Source organism: Salvelinus namaycush, chromosome 15 (assembly GCF_016432855.1).
Source record: "Salvelinus namaycush isolate Seneca chromosome 15, SaNama_1.0, whole genome shotgun sequence".
NCBI lineage: Eukaryota > Metazoa > Chordata > Actinopteri > Salmoniformes > Salmonidae > Salvelinus > Salvelinus namaycush.
The window spans coordinates 4,013,838-4,026,337 of NC_052321.1; the positions used below are offsets into that span (position 1 = coordinate 4,013,838).

The 12,500-nt window shown below is 50.4% G+C and overlaps 2 protein-coding genes across 2 annotated transcripts in view; both read right to left on the reverse strand.

Moving 5' to 3' along the window:
- Positions 1 to 12,500, reverse strand: part of LOC120059732 (E3 ubiquitin-protein ligase TRIM9-like) — a 1,105,060-nt gene that overhangs the window by 14,361 nt on the left and 1,078,199 nt on the right. The window lies entirely within an intron of this gene.
- Positions 8,180 to 11,359, reverse strand: LOC120060090 (prospero homeobox protein 1-like). The gene is made up of 5 exons (XM_039009151.1): positions 11,012 to 11,359; positions 10,353 to 10,630; positions 10,010 to 10,229; positions 9,452 to 9,496; positions 8,180 to 9,331 (listed from the first exon to the last, which is right to left on the reverse strand). The coding sequence occupies exons 1-5, from the start codon at positions 11,357 to 11,359 to the stop codon at positions 8,180 to 8,182; spliced, it is 2,043 nt and encodes a 680-aa protein (XP_038865079.1).

Sequence of the window (12,500 nt, forward strand, 5' to 3'; positions counted from 1 at the left end):
CCTTCTCCTGTACATCCCCGGTTCAGAACCCTTTCCTCTACACCCCGGTTCAGAACCCTTCTCCTCTACATCCCCGGTTCAGAACCCTTCTCTTCTACATCCCTGGTTCAGATCCCTTCTCCTGTACATCCCCGGTTCAGAACCCTTTTCCTCTACATCCCCGGTTCAGAACCCTTCTCTTCTACATCCCTGGTTCAGATCCCTTCTCCTGTACATCCCCGGTTCAGAACCCTTTTCCTCTACATCCCCGGTTCAGAAACCCTTCTCTTCTACATCCTGGTTCAGATCCCTTCTCCTGTACATCCCCGGTTCAGAACCCTTTTCCTCTACATCCCTGGTTCAGCACCCTTCTCCTCTACATCCCTGGTTCAGAACCCTTCTCCTCTACATCCCCGGTTCAGAACCCTTCTCCTCTACATCCCTGGTTCAGAACCCTTTTCCTCTACATCCCTGGTTCAGAACCCTTTTCCTCTACATCCCCGGTTCAGAACCCTTCTCCTCTACATCCCTGGTTCAGAACCCTTCTCCTCTACATCCCTGGTTCAGAACCCTTTTCCTCTACATCCCTGGTTCAGAACCCTTTTCCTCTACATCCCCGGTTCAGAACCCTTTTCCTCTACATCCCTGGTTCAGAACCCTTCTCCTCTACATCCCTGGTTCAGAACCCTTCTACTCTACATCCCTGGTTCAGAACCCTTCTCCTCTACATCCCTGGTTCAGAACCCTTCTCCTCTACATCCCTGGTTCAGAACCCTTCTACTCTACATCCCTGGTTCAGATCCCTTCTCCTCTACATCCCTGGTTCAGAACCCTTCTACTCTACATCCCCGGTTCAGAACCCTTCTCTTCTACATCCCTGGTTCAGATCCCTTCTCCTCTACATCCCTGGTTCAGAACCCTTCTCCTCTACATCCCTGGTTCAGAACCCTTCTCCTCTACATCCCTGGTTCAGATCCCTTCTCCTCTACATCCCTGGTTCAGATCCCTTTTCCTCTACATCCCCGGTTCAGAACCCTTCTCCTCTACATCCCTGGTTCAGAACCCTTCTCCTCTACATCCCCGGTTTAGAACCCTTTTCCTCTACATCCCTGGTTCAGAACCCTTTTCCTCTACATCCCCGGTTCAGAACCCTTTTCCTCTACATCCCTGGTTCAGAACCCTTCTCCTCTACATCCCTGGTTCAGAACCCTTCTACTCTACATCCCTGGTTCAGAACCCTTCTCCTCTACATCCCTGGTTCAGAACCCTTCTCCTCTACATCCCTGGTTCAGAACCCTTCTACTCTACATCCCTGGTTCAGATCCCTTCTCCTCTACATCCCTGGTTCAGAACCCTTCTCCTCTACATCCCCGGTTCAGAACCCCTTTCCTCTACATCCCTGGTTCAGAACCCTTTTCCTCTACATCCCTGGTTCAGAACCCTTCTCCTCTACATCCCCGGTTCAGAACCCTTCTCTTCTACATCCCTGGTTCAGATCCCTTCTCCTGTACATCCCCGGTTCAGAACCCTTTTCCTCTACATCCCTGGTTCAGAACCCTTCTACTCTACATCCCTGGTTCAGAACCCTTCTCCTCTACATCCCCGGTTCAGAACCCTTCTCTTCTACATCCCTGGTTCAGATCCCTTCTCCTGTACATCCCTGGTTCAGAACCCTTTTCCTCTACATCCCCGGTTCAGAACCCTTCTCTTCTACATCCCTGGTTCAGAACCCTTCTCCTGTACATCCCTGGTTCAGAACCCTTTTCATCTACATCCCTGGTTCAGAACCCTTCTACTCTACATCCCCGGTTCAGAACCCTTCTCCTCTACATCCCCGGTTCAGAACCCTTCTCCTCTATAGCCCCGGTTCAGAACCCTTCTCCTCTACATCCCTGGTTCAGAACCCTTTTCCTCTACATCCCTGGTTCAGAACCCTTTTCCTCTACATCCCCGGTTCAGAACCCTTTTCCTCTACATCCCCGGTTCAGAACCCTTTTCCTCTACATCCCTGGTTCAGAACCCTTCTCCTCTACATCCCTGGTTCAGAACCCTTCTACTCTACATCCCTGGTTCAGAACCCTTCTCCTCTACATCCCTGGTTCAGAACCCTTCTCCTCTACATCCCTGGTTCAGAACCCTTCTACTCTACATCCCTGGTTCAGATCCCTTCTCCTCTACATCCCTGGTTCAGAACCCTTCTACTCTACATCCCCGGTTCAGAACCCTTCTCTTCTACATCCCTGGTTCAGATCCCTTCTCCTCTACATCCCTGGTTCAGAACCCTTCTCCTCTACATCCCTGGTTCAGAACCCTTCTCCTCTACATCCCTGGTTCAGATCCCTTCTCCTCTACATCCCTGATTCAGATCCCTTCTCCTGTACATCCCCGGTTCAGAACCCTTTTCCTCTACATCCCCGGTTCAGAACCCTTCTACTCTACATCCCTGGTTCAGAACCCTTCTCCTCTACATCCCCGGTTCAGAACCCTTCTCCTCTAGATCCCCGGTTCAGAACCCTTTTCCTCTACATCCCTGGTTCAGAACCCTTCTCCTCTACATCCCCGGTTCAGAACCCCTTTCCTCTACATCCCTGGTTCAGAACCCTTTTCCTCTACATCCCTGGTTCAGAACCCTTCTCCTCTACATCCCCGGTTCAGAACCCTTCTCTTCTACATCCCTGGTTCAGATCCCTTCTCCTGTACATCCCCGGTTCAGAACCCTTTTCCTCTACATCCCTGGTTCAGAACCCTTCTACTCTACATCCCTGGTTCAGAACCCTTCTCCTCTACATCCCCGGTTCAGAACCCTTCTCTTCTACATCCCTGGTTCAGATCCCTTCTCCTGTACATCCCTGGTTCAGAACCCTTTTCCTCTACATCCCCGGTTCAGAACCCTTCTCTTCTACATCCCTGGTTCAGAACCCTTCTCCTGTACATCCCTGGTTCAGAACCCTTTTCATCTACATCCCTGGTTCAGAACCCTTCTACTCTACATCCCCGGTTCAGAACCCTTCTCCTCTACATCCCCGGTTCAGAACCCTTCTCCTCTACAGCCCCGGTTCAGAACCCTTCTCCTCTACATCCCTGGTTCAGAACCCTTTTCCTCTACATCCCTGGTTCAGAACCCTTTTCCTCTACATCCCCGGTTCAGAACCCTTTTCCTCTACATCCCCGGTTCAGAACCCTTTTCCTCTACATCCCTGGTTCAGAACCCTTCTCCTCTACATCCCTGGTTCAGAACCCTTCTACTCTACATCCCTGGTTCAGAACCCTTCTCCTCTACATCCCTGGTTCAGAACCCTTCTCCTCTACATCCCTGGTTCAGAACCCTTCTACTCTACATCCCTGGTTCAGATCCCTTCTCCTCTACATCCCTGGTTCAGAACCCTTCTACTCTACATCCCCGGTTCAGAACCCTTCTCTTCTACATCCCTGGTTCAGATCCCTTCTCCTCTACATCCCTGGTTCAGAACCCTTCTCCTCTACATCCCTGGTTCAGAACCCTTCTCCTCTACATCCCTGGTTCAGATCCCTTCTCCTCTACATCCCTGATTCAGATCCCTTCTCTTGTACATCCCCGGTTCAGAACCCTTTTCCTCTACATCCCCGGTTCAGAACCCTTCTCCTCTACATCCCTGGTTCAGAACCCTTCTCCTCTACATCCCTGGTTCAGAACCCTTCTCCTCTACATCCCTGGTTGAGATCCCTTCTCCTGTACATCCCCGGTTCAGAACCCTTTTCCTCTACATCCCTGGTTCAGAACCCTTCTACTCTACATCCCTGGTTCAGAACCCTTTTCCTCTACATCCCTGGTTCAGAACCCTTCTCCTCTACATCCCCGGTTCAGAACCCTTTTCCTCTACATCCCTGGTTCAGAACCCTTTTCCTCTACATCCCTGGTTCAGAACCCTTCTCCTCTACATCCCCGGTTCAGAACCCTTCTCTTCTACATCCCTGGTTCAGATCCCTTCTCCTGTACATCCCCGGTTCAGAACCCTTTTCCTCTACATCCCTGGTTCAGAACCCTTCTACTCTACATCCCTGGTTCAGAACCCTTCTCCTCTACATCCCCGGTTCAGAACCCTTCTCTTCTACATCCCTGGTTCAGATCCCTTCTCCTGTACATCCCTGGTTCAGAACCCTTTTCCTCTACATCCCCGGTTCAGAACCCTTCTCTTCTACATCCCTGGTTCAGAACCCTTCTCCTGTACATCCCTGGTTCAGAACCCTTTTCCTCTACATCCCTGGTTCAGAACCCTTCTCCTCTACATCCCCGGTTCAGAACCCTTCTCCTCTACAGCCCCGGTTCAGAACCCTTCTCCTCTACATCCCCGGTTCAGAACCCTTCTCTTCTACATCCCCGGTTCAGAACCCTTTTCCTCTACATCCCTGGTTCAGAACCATTCTACTCTACATCCCTGGTTCAGAACCCTTCTCCTCTACTTCCCCGGTTCAGAACCCTTCTCCTCTACATCCCTGGTTCAGATCCCTTCTCCTGTACATCCCTGGTTCAGAACCCTTTTCCTCTACATCCCCGGTTCAGAACCCTTCTCTTCTACATCCCTGGTTCAGAACCCTTCTCCTGTACATCCCTGGTTCAGAACCCTTTTCATCTACATCCCTGGTTCAGAACCCTTCTACTCTACATCCCCGGTTCAGAACCCTTCTCCTCTACATCCCCGGTTCAGAACCCTTCTCCTCTACAGCCCCGGTTCAGAACCCTTCTCCTCTACATCCCTGGTTCAGAACCCTTTTCCTCTACATCCCTGGTTCAGAACCCTTTTCCTCTACATCCCTGGTTCAGAACCCTTTTCCTCTACATCCCCGGTTCAGAACCCTTTTCCTCTACATCCCTGGTTCAGAACCCTTCTCCTCTACATCCCTGGTTCAGAACCCTTCTACTCTACATCCCTGGTTCAGAACCCTTCTCCTCTACATCCCTGGTTCAGAACCCTTCTCCTCTACATCCCTGGTTCAGAACCCTTCTACTCTACATCCCTGGTTCAGATCCCTTCTCCTCTACATCCCTGGTTCAGAACCCTTCTACTCTACATCCCCGGTTCAGAACCCTTCTCTTCTACATCCCTGGTTCAGATCCCTTCTCCTCTACAGCCCCGGTTCAGAACCCTTCTCCTCTACATCCCTGGTTCAGAACCCTTCTCCTCTACATCCCTGGTTCAGAACCCTTCTACTCTACATCCCTGGTTCAGATCCCTTCTCCTCTACATCCCTGGTTCAGAACCCTTCTACTCTACATCCCCGGTTCAGAACCCTTCTCTTCTACATCCCTGGTTCAGATCCCTTCTCCTCTACATCCCTGGTTCAGAACCCTTCTCCTCTACATCCCTGGTTCAGAACCCTTCTCCTCTACATCCCTGGTTCAGATCCCTTCTCCTCTACATCCCTGATTCAGATCCCTTCTCCTGTACATCCCCGGTTCAGAACCCTTTTCCTCTACATCCCCGGTTCAGAACCCTTCTCCTCTACATCCCTGGTTCAGAACCCTTCTCCTCTACATCCCTGGTTCAGAACCCTTCTCCTCTACATCCCTGGTTCAGATCCCTTCTCCTGTACATCCCCGGTTCAGAACCCTTTTCCTCTACATCCCTGGTTCAGAACCCTTCTACTCTACATCCCTGGTTCAGAACCCTTTTCCTCTACATCCCCGGTTCAGAACCCTTCTCCTCTACATCCCCGGTTCAGAACCCTTTTCCTCTACATCCCTGGTTCAGAACCCTTTTCCTCTACATCCCTGGTTCAGAACCCTTCTCCTCTACATCCCCGGTTCAGAACCCTTCTCTTCTACATCCCTGGTTCAGATCCCTTCTCCTGTACATCCCCGGTTCAGAACCCTTTTCCTCTACATCCCTGGTTCAGAACCCTTCTACTCTACATCCCTGGTTCAGAACCCTTCTCCTCTACATCCCCGGTTCAGAACCCTTCTCTTCTACATCCCTGGTTCAGATCCCTTCTCCTGTACATCCCTGGTTCAGAACCCTTTTCCTCTACATCCCCGGTTCAGAACCCTTCTCTTCTACATCCCTGGTTCAGAACCCTTCTCCTGTTCATCCCTGGTTCAGAACCCTTTTCCTCTACATCCCTGGTTCAGAACCCTTCTCCTCTACATCCCCGGTTCAGAACCCTTCTCCTCTACATCCCCGGTTCAGAACCCTTCTCCTCTACAGCCCCGGTTCAGAACCCTTCTCCTCTACATCCCTGGTTCAGAACCCTTTTCCTCTACATCCCTGGTTCAGAACCCTTCTCCTGTACATCCCTGGTTCAGAACCCTTTTCCTCTACATCCCCGGTTCAGAACCCTTCTCCTCTACATCCCCGGTTCAGAACCCTTCTCCTCTAAAGCCCCGGTTCAGAACCCTTCTCCTCTACATCCCCGGTTCAGAACCCTTCTCTTCTACATCCCTGGTTCAGATCCCTTCTCCTGTACATCCCTGGTTCAGAACCCTTCTCCTCTACATCCCCGGTTCAGAACCCTTCTCCTCTACATCCCCGGTTCAGAACCCTTCTCCTCTACATCCCTGGTTCAGAACCCTTTTCCTCTACATCCCTGGTTCAGAACCCTTTTCCTCTACATCCCTGGTTCAGAACCCTTCTCCTCTACATCCCCGGTTCAGAACCCTTCTCTTCTACATCCCTGGTTCAGATCCCTTCTCCTGTACATCCCCGGTTCAGAACCCTTTTCCTCTACATCCCTGGTTCAGAACCCTTCTACTCTACATCCCTGGTTCAGAACCCTTCTCCTCTACATCCCCGGTTCAGAACCCTTCTCTTCTACATCCCTGGTTCAGATCCCTTCTCCTGTACATCCCTGGTTCAGAACCCTTTTCCTCTACATCCCCGGTTCAGAACCCTTCTCTTCTACATCCCTGGTTCAGAACCCTTCTCCTGTACATCCCTGGTTCAGAACCCTTTTCCTCTACATCCCTGGTTCAGAACCCTTCTCCTCTACATCCCCGGTTCAGAACCCTTCTCCTCTACATCCCCGGTTCAGAACCCTTCTCCTCTACAGCCCCGGTTCAGAACCCTTCTCCTCTACATCCCTGGTTCAGAACCCTTTTCCTCTACATCCCTGGTTCAGAACCCTTCTCCTGTACATCCCTGGTTCAGAACCCTTTTCCTCTACATCCCCGGTTCAGAACCCTTCTCCTCTACATCCCCGGTTCAGAACCCTTCTCCTCTACATCCCCGGTTCAGAACCCTTCTCCTCTACATCCCCGGTTCAGAACCCTTCTCTTCTACATCCCTGGTTCAGATCCCTTCTCCTGTACATCCCCGGTTCAGAACCCTTCTCCTCTACATCCCCGGTTCAGAACCCTTCTCCTCTACATCCCCGGTTCAGAACCCTTCTCCTCTACATCCCTGGTTCAGAACCCTTTTCCTCTACATCCCTGGTTCAGAACACTTCTCTCATCATCGTTTCTCTTCCTGACTTTGAAATAGAATTAGCTTTTGAGCGTTATGTATGAAGACATACACACACACACACACACACACACACACACACACACACACACACACACACACACACACACACACACACACACACACACACACACACACACACACACACACACACACACACACACACACACACTGTGTGAAGTATGATTTGCTTTGAGCGTTTATGTACAAAGTCTCACAGCGCTGTGATGAAAGAGAGGTTTCACAGCACCGACCTTCTGAGAGACACTGAGACAGTGACAACTGAAAAGATAGGAGGTGTGTGTGTGTGTGTCGTGCCCTCTCAGCACCTCAGAGCACTACTCCCCGCTGTTCACACTTGAAAGCCTGGAGACCAGCGTGCCATCTTCCCCTTGCAAGACCCACGCACCCCTTTTTATCTCCCCCCCGTCGGGAGAACACAGGGGTTAGAGCAGAAACCAATTAATGGAGATTAATTAAATGAAGGACTATTACAGCCACTGCTGAGACCAACAACATGTTGAGGTTTTACCAATTTGACTTCATATTCTGAAGTTTAGAGTTAAGGTTTTGGATAGGTTAAAAAAACACGACGTTTAGACATTTCATTCCGAATGGTTAAATTACGCATTAAGGTTTGGGATAGGGTTAAAAATATGACATAAAAATGAGTGTCGGCCACTGTTGCCCGTAGTGGCCGGTTTTGAAGGCAATTTCCTCAGGACATGGACAGATGTCCATTTTCAAAGTCAACCTTGAGCGATCTACCTGGCTAAAGATGTCTCAAACTGTCGTCCACTGAGAGACACACACACCTGGAGTTCAGTAGGAAAGGATACGGTACTCCCTGAATAAGGCGATATGTCAGCCATGTCCTGGAGCTCTCCACACTCTGACTTGATGAGCGACAGCCCCTCGCTCCCTCCTCCATGTTGGGGCGGAGAGCTCTGCCTGTGGTGGTGGTGGTGGGAGACAAAATGGATGCCCCCGCCCGACCCCATCTTGGTCCGCAGCCCCACAGTTTCCCTGGAGAGGTCCATGGACTCAGGGGGGGAGCGCTGGTCTTTGGGGAAACTCTGGAAGGGGTATCCCATGAGAGGGAGGGAGAAGGGGTGCCGGAAGGAGGGAGGGGAGAACCCCAGAGAGGCGGAGAGGGGGGAGGGATGGAGGGAGGGGTGGTGGGGGTAAGGAGGAGGGAGAGAGGCGTTCCTGTGTTGTGGGTCGGCGTTGGTCTTCCTGACCACTAGAGGTAGTGGTTCTGTCTGGTCGCTGGCCGTAGGGACGCTGAGACCCACGAACGAGTCCAGCGGGCTAGGAATGATGACATCGCCGAAGCATGGCAGCCTCTGGTTGGCTGAGTGGAAGATGGGGCTTTGAGAGTCAGTGGTGAGGGAGGGGGGGAAGGGAGGGAAGGAGGCCTGTGAGGCAGTGTTGGTGGCAGAGGGGGTGTTTTGGGAGCCACGGTGATGAGGATGATGTTGAAGATGATGATGGCTGGGTGGTTTGTGGTTGAACCCGTTAACCACGGTGTCGACCACCTGCGACATGGCAGAGTTCAGCTCCTGTTTCAGAGTCTCGGCTAGCTGCCTCCCCTCTGCTCGCATCGTCCCCCCTCCAACCCCTCTCTCCCCTCGGCCCCAATCACTCTCCTCCCCCCCCTCCCTCTCTCCCTCCTCTCTCTCGTCCTCCTCCCTCTCCCCATCCAAAAGGGCCTGTTCTCGGAGCAGGGCTCTGGCTCGGTCCAGAAACAGACCTGGATCGTCAAGCAACTCTGACAAGTCGCCGTGGATACGATCGGCACGGTTACGGTTGCCGTGGTGGTCCCTGTGTCTGTCCTCCAAACCGTCGGAGCGGACACTGTCCTCCGACAGGTTCCCGTCTTCCTCCTCCCCTCCTCCTCTCTCCTTCTCTCTCTCGTTCTCTCTGTTCTCCTCCTCCTCCTCCACCCCTCCTCCTCTCCCCAACTCTCTCTCGTTCTCTCTGTCCTCCTCCTCCTCCCCTCTTCCTCCTCTTTCCTCCTCCTCCTCAGTCTCAATGTCATAGATCTGATAGAACTTCTCCTGCAGCTGACGAAGTTGTTTCTGTAGAAACAATACAAACTTTTTGAAATATATATCAATCAAAAATATAAATAAATGAATTAATTAATTGCAAACAACTTCTGCAGCTGACACACAAAATGATCCCCTATATAAATACAGGAGAATATGAATACATAAATATACATGAATAACAATATATATAAAGACATATATAATACATCAATCAATTCATAAATAATCTGCACTACATACATTAAGTAATAAAGTAATTAATAAAACATATGAAATAACGCTGCTTCTGTAATATAACACATTTTGGCCGCTTTTCTACAACTCAAATAGACATATTTACAACTAGCAGTGTGTGTGTGTGTGTGTGTGTGTGTGTGTGCGTGTGTGTGTGTCTGTGTGTGTGTGTGTGTGTGCGTGCGCGTGCGTGTGTCTGTGTGTGTGTGTGTGTGTGCGTGCGCGTGCGTGTGCGTGTCTGTGTGTGTGTGTGTGTGCGTGCGCGCGCGTGTCTGTCTGTGTGTGTGTGTGTGTTCATCCCCTTACCTGCATATCCTCTAGCTGTAGTTTGAGTTGTCGTCTCTCCTCTTGTCTCTGCTCCTGTCTGACACACACCAGCTGAGTAAAGGACTGCTGTTGCTGCTGGGGGAGACGCTGCTTTCTCTTGTTCTCCCTGTACCCCTCTCCTCTAGTCTCCCCCAGGCTCTCCCTGTACCCCTCTCCTTTAGTCTCCCCCAGGCTCTCCTTGTACTCCTCCCCTCTCCCTCTAGATAGAGACCCAGGGCTGGGAGACTGCAATGGGGGATAGTCCCGTTCCCTCTCCCTTTCCCTGTTCTCTCTTCTCACCCTCTCGTTCCCTGTCTCTCCTTCCCTGTCCCTTTCTCCAGGCCGGAGGGCAGGCGGAGCAACGCAGGGGGAATGGCTCATGCTCCGGATAATGTTCTCCACCCTGGCCCGTTTGGCACGCAGGTGCTCGTCTGTGAGGCGCTCCAGGTCCAGAGAGGTGAGCGGGGGATGAGGAGGAAGGGGGGGGCGGCCAAATGGGGGTAGGCAGGGGGAGGAAGGGGAGGGAGAGAGGGCGAGGGGGCTGTCTCTGTCTCTGGAGGAGTTACTGCAGACGTCCTCAGCTTGGAGATCTGACCCAGCGCTGGAGAGACCTCCACTACCCTGGAAGAAAAGGAACGGATGGATAGATAGATGGAGTTAGTCAATCACTCTGAGTAATCTAATCCCGCATGGGATTATAAGATTATTAACTATTAACTTTGTTTAAATAAGAATGTGTGTGTGTGTGTGTACAGTGTGTGTACAGTGTGTGTGTGTGTGTGTGTACAGTGTGTACAGTGTGTACAGTGTGTGTGTGTGTGTGTGTGTGTGTGTGTGTGTGTGTGTGTGTGTGTGTGTGTGTGTGTGTGTGTGTGTGTGTACAGTGTGTGTATACAGTGTGTGTGTACAGTGTGTGCATGTGTGTGTGTACAGTGTGTGTGTGTACAGTGTGTGTGTGTGTACAGTGTGTACAGTGTGTGTGTACAGTGTGTGTGTGTGTACCTGGAAGCCTCCCTCTCTGTCTCCATTCTTCCCCATGTTACTCTTCAGCAGTTGAGAGATGATGGTGGTGCCAGGGAAAGGCATCATGGCGTCTTCGTACGAGTTCGCTCGCTTCAGAAGCTTCCGGAGAACATTTGACTTCGCTCCGTCCCCATTGGACCCACCATAGCTGTGAGGGACCAATGAGCAGTCTCCGTCTTGCTTGGGGCCGTGGGATTGGTTCATGGCGTTGAGTAGGAGGGTCTCTCTTGCTCTGGAAAACACTACACTTCCCAGAGTCCTCTTCACCCCGATGTCCACGCGGCGCCGCTTCGTCTGTCTGCTTAGGGATGAGGCATGGTCAGGCATCCTCGAGGGGCAGCTAAAGTGACATATCGAAGGGTCCTGACAGACAGGTGCACCTGGATTGATAGAGAAAGGACATTTAAAAAACAACAAACATAATTTAAAGGTAGTTTCGTTTATTGGTCATTCAGCGGTTATTACGGACAAAGAAAAAAACGTTAATATGGTCTTTCAAGAGACCCTTATATCTGACGAATGATACCAGACGGATCTACCTGTAACCAAAAAGTGTTTTCCTTTTTGGGGACAAACAACGAGACTTTTCTTTCTAAGAGCGTACAACCTATTGAGCCGTTACAGTTTTCTATTCACAGCTCCTCTGAGTTCTCCATAACTACTCAGTTAATTGAAACCATTTGATTGGTGTAAGGAATAAAGTGGAAAGACTCTCTTAAACACAGCTAAGGGAAGATGTTTCGGGAGCGGAGCAGAATTAGTATTTTTTGTTTAGGGGGTGCAGAATGTTATTTTTTGGCCCGCGCTACAGACTATATGGGTCTGTTAATACAGGACTAGTAAAGACCCAGTGATACAGACTATATGTGTCTGTTAATACAGGACTAGTAAAGACCCAGTGATACAGACTATATGGGTCTGTTAATACAGGACTAGTAAAGACCCAGTGATACAGACTATATGGGTCTGTTAATACAGGACTAATACAGGACTAGTAAAGACCTAGTGATACAGACTATATGGGTCTGTTAGTACAGGACTAGTAAAGGCCTAGTGATACAGACTATATGGGTCTGTTAATACAGGACTAGTAAAGACCCAGTGATACAGACTATATGGGTCTGTTAATACAGGACTAATACAGGACTAGTAAAGACCCAGTGATACAGACTATATGGGTCTGTTAATACAGGACTAGTAAAGACCCAGTGATACAGACTATATGTGTCTGTTAATACAGGACTAGTAAAGACCCAGTGATACAGACTATATGGGTCTGTTAATACAGGACTAGTAAAGACCCAGTGATACAGACTATATGGGTCTGTTAATACAGGACTAATACAGGACTAGTAAAGACCTAGTGATACAGACTATATGGGTCTGTTAATACAGGACTAATACAGGACTAGTAAAGACCCAGTGATACAGACTATATGGGTCTGTTAATACAGGACTAATACAGGAC